The 4,245-nt window shown below is 55.5% G+C and overlaps 1 protein-coding gene across 1 annotated transcript; it reads right to left on the bottom strand.

The window, feature by feature from the left end:
* Positions 1–255: 255 nt before the first annotated feature.
* Positions 256–2,565, bottom strand: LOC109779676 (uncharacterized). The gene has a single exon (XM_020338327.4). The coding sequence runs from the start codon at positions 2,244–2,246 to the stop codon at positions 435–437; it is 1,812 nt and encodes a 603-aa protein (XP_020193916.1). The 5' UTR covers positions 2,247–2,565; the 3' UTR covers positions 256–434.
* Positions 2,566–4,245: the final 1,680 nt, after the last annotated feature.

The raw sequence follows: 4,245 nt of genomic DNA, 5'->3' as shown, positions 1-4,245 counted from the left end.
GGTATTTATCTGGCGTTTTGCAGTGATGGAGTAACCGCAGTTGGTAGTTAATCCGTTGTTTGTCCCCTTGCTCATAATCCCCACTTGCTCTCTGCCAGTCTTGACAAAACTGGTGAGATACCAATGGAGTGTGTTTGGATATATTTGCTACTGTAATTTGCTGGACTTGTCAGGGTTGACGGTTCAGCCTTGCAAGATGTCTGAAACAAGCACCTGATTTACAACCTCCAAGGGCTGATCATCACAAAACAAGACTGATGGCAAAACTTGAACTTCACTGAAGTTGCAATATACTACAGCACAAGGGAATCACGATGATGGCTGGATGTGGATATGCAGAAACTATGGACATCAAATCAAATGTACTACTAACGCTAAATCAAAGGGGTGTTTAGTAAAGGAATCTGGGTAAGAAATGGGTGTCAGGGAATAACTTAGGCGCTCCATATCTTGCTGAACATGGACTGCAGCCTGCTGCTGTTGGCGATCTTCTTGACGACCTTCTTGGCGTCGGGGTCGCCGGAGTCGGCGAGCTCCTTGAGGCTCCCGAAGTGCTCCGACGACACGATCTTCTTCCTCCCGGCGCCGGTCTCGGCCAGCGACGTGACGGCGGAGAGGATGAGCCCCTTGGCCATCAGCTTGCCCTCGGACGGGTTGAGCAGCTGCAGCAGCCGGTCCAGGTTGTCGCCGTCCTGCATGAAGATGACCCGGTTCCCGTGCAGCGCCAGCAGGCTGGACAGCACCTGCGCCGCCATCTCGCGCACCCGGAAGGACTTCGCGGCGAGCAGGCCGGCGAGCGCGGCGAAGTACCCGGCCCGGGCCATCATCCGGCTGTACTCCTCCGAGGCCTCCGCGAGGTGGCGGAGGATCTTGAGCGTGCAGTCGAGCACGGCGTAGTCGCCGTTGTTGAGGTAGTGGAGCAGCCAGCCCAGCACGTCGGAGCTGGTCAGGTCGTCGATGGAGCTCGCCGAGGAGAAGCAGAAGAACCAGATGGCGGCGAGGGCCACCTCGCGCGCCTTGTAGGAGTAGGGGAGGTCCGGGTATATCAGCTGGAGGAGCGACTGGATCACCCCCATGCCGATGGCCTCCTCCCTCACGTCGGCGTCGTCGAGCGCCATGGCGTGCAGCAGCTCCACGGCGCCCAGCTTGCGCACCTCCTCCATCTTCTGCGAGAGCTTCACCAGCTCGGTCACCACGCCCTGCTCCACCATGAACATCTTGACTTCCTCCACCCTGCTCAGGTTCCGGAGGACGGCGAAGGAGGAGCTGAGCAGCCGCCCCCCGCTGCCGGCGTCGGCGCAGGCGTGGAGGAGCGTCGTGACGCCGCCGTGCGCGCACACGGCCCACACGTTGTCCGAGTTCTCCGTCAGCTCCCGCAGCGCCTGCGCCGCGCGCTCCCTGGCGAGCGCCGTGGCGCCGCCCACGCCGCCCGCGTTCTCCAGCACCTGCACCAGCGGCGCGACCACGCCGGCCTTGACCAGCATGCCTCGGTACGAGTCGGAGCCCGCCACGACGGCCACGGCGCCCGCGGCCTCCTCCTGGATGCGCGGGTCCCGCGACTCGAGGAAGCCGGCGAGCACGGCGACGCCGTCGTCGACGTCGAGCGCCACGACCCGCACGCACGCCTCGTCCTCCGACATGAGCTCCGCGATGGTGGCCAGCGCCTGCGCCCGCTGCACCGGCCCGCCGATCCTGATCCGGGAGAAGAGGTCCTTGAGGAAGAACCGCTTCTCGCCCACGCCCGCGTCGGCGCCCGGCCGCACCGCGACGATGGCCTGCGACGGCGACCTGGACGCGCCGGTGGAGGCCATCTCCTTGAGCTGCCGCACGTGCGCCTCCAGCTTGGCGGTCAGGCCGTCCATGTCGCTCCGCAGGCGCAGCCGCCCGCCGCCGTACGTGCCGTCGCTGCACTGCGAGGCCACGTCCAGGATGCCCCTCACGGTGGCCGAAGCAGAGTGCAGGAACTGAGCCAGCACGTGATGCCCTTCTCCCCCCTCCACCTCCTCCTCATCCTCCTCGCCGTCGCCGCCATTGCTGCGCAGCAAACTGAGGCCGGAGCAGAGCTGCCGGAGCTTGTCCTTGACGGAATTCCACTTGGTCGGGAACTGCGGGACGGAGCAGGCCAGGGAAGACGACGCCAGAGTCTCGAGCACCATCAGCGCCTCGCCATGGCTGCCCTCTGCCCCTGGCACCACCTCTGCCTCCACCATTGCTACCGGTGCTGCTTCTCCCATCTCCGCAACCATGGCGACAAACCAACACACACGCGCGCACACTCCCCAGCCCTGTACTGCCACCTATCTGGTAGCATGCATCTTGAGGAGCTCGCAGCTAACCAACTGATGATGATGATGATGCTGGTGCGAGTAGGAGGAGCTCGGAGTGGGAGGGAACCCGTCGGAGAGCTTTAACTATTAATGGAGGCGTTGGCGCGGTACGTGACAAATTGCCAGTTTTGTACCCATGCAGGTAGGAGTAGCCCGTGTGCGCCGCATCAGCGTGGCCACTGGCTAGGGTAGATGGGCCGGCGCCCCGGTTGCTGCTGGTTGGTGCCGCACCCGCACCTGTCCTCACTCACCCGTCTCTGATCTGTCTTCTTGTTAGCCTCCTCTCCTGCCCCAACTTGCTGCCCTCCTTTTGGTTTCTTCCATTGGAATCTTGCTGCCTGCTCCCCTACCTCCAAAATCTCCATGTCCACAACCACAACTTGTTTACATCAATTTTTAATCCAATAATCTCATTTGGTAAAATTATAATTTAACTAGCTAGTGCTAGTATAATAGTATAATACTCGATTTGGAATGATGGGGTTTATCAGTGGGTTGGGTGGGAGCTAGTGATCAGGAGATAGCTGAACATATGCCTGAGATCATCGTGCATGCGATAATGGGGCCATGGGCTACAGTTAAGGGTTGGTGATTATGCACTAGCCCATTATGGGTTTCAGGATCTGTGAGGGCATCATCGAGTTAGTGTGTGTACCTTTCCCTGAGTAAAATATCGGCAAAGGCTTTACGCTTCCTCCTTCCGTTATTAAGTACTCCACGAACTGTACGTCGACCTGGCTGGGGATGCATGGAAGCTGCTGCGCAGTGCAAAGTGCTGTTGGGGGCCCTGGCCTAACCAACCTCAGCCGTAGGCCCGTATGATACTTGTGTGAAGGTAAAGTCACGGTACAGGGGACTGCCCCAACCAACTCGCCCTGCTCTGATCATGACTTGAGTTCGTCTGCTCGTTGTTCGCTCGGTTGTGTGCCGAGGACAGGTTCTGGATAAAAATGCAACGTGACACAAATTGCGCATGTGCTTTCTCTCAATCACTCAATGTTATTTTATGTTCCGTGCATGTGCAAATTGGCGGCAATATATCAAGTAAAGGTACAGTTAGAGATATGACAGCGAGTGAGAAAACGAAGGTGTAATCCGAAATTCACATTCTTGAGGAGTGCTAAGGTGCAGAATAACAGCCCTCAAGAAAATGAATGTCTTATCTAAAGTCTCTGAGTGCATTGGCCGTTGATCATCCAAGCACCCTCTCACTAGGAGTAACTAGCTCTTGGGGCAATATGTGGACAATATTCACGCGTATAAGGGCCGCAACGAGGCATTTTCGAAGCGAGAGGACCGCCTTTGGGTGTTGCCAGCAGATACGAGGAGGATAGATGCATTTTAGTCGCAGAATTCACCATATTTTGTTGGAAGTTGACGAGGAGAGTGTAGAGTTGTTGTACATGCCTGGTACAAATTTTACAAAAAAAAAAGAACTTGTGTACAAAGTAGTAATTTTGGAATAACTTCTTTTTAATATCCGAGCCACCGTTTTACTACATTGTTCTAAAATAGATGCACAACTTAGCTACATTGGAGAGATAACATTTTGTACACAACTTGGATAGCAAAAACAATTTACTCCGTAATTACTACTTTTCATAGACAACTTTAGGACATTTTATACAAAAATTTACTAGAGGTGTAGAATAAATACCATACACTATAGCTAAAAATAGCGCTATTGTGTGTGTGTGTGCGCGCGCGCGCTGTAGAAAAAAATTAGTGGTCAAAAGTAAATCTTGAAGACCATTAAGTATGCAAAACAACATGTATTTGTGAAGTATGGCTCCATTGTCCGGGAGATAGCGGACAATGAACTGCTTGCCTCACCGCCCTTGCAGAAACAAATGTGGTTGCTAACTTGTTCTTAGTGCATCAATCTGCCCCAGTTTTGATTCAGATGTCTTGCCTTCAA

This window comes from Aegilops tauschii, chromosome 7, assembly GCF_002575655.3.
Source record: "Aegilops tauschii subsp. strangulata cultivar AL8/78 chromosome 7, Aet v6.0, whole genome shotgun sequence".
Taxonomy (NCBI): domain Eukaryota; kingdom Viridiplantae; phylum Streptophyta; class Magnoliopsida; order Poales; family Poaceae; genus Aegilops; species Aegilops tauschii.
The sequence above is the reverse complement of the archived record's forward strand: the minus strand, read 5'-3'. Positions and strand labels throughout refer to the sequence as shown.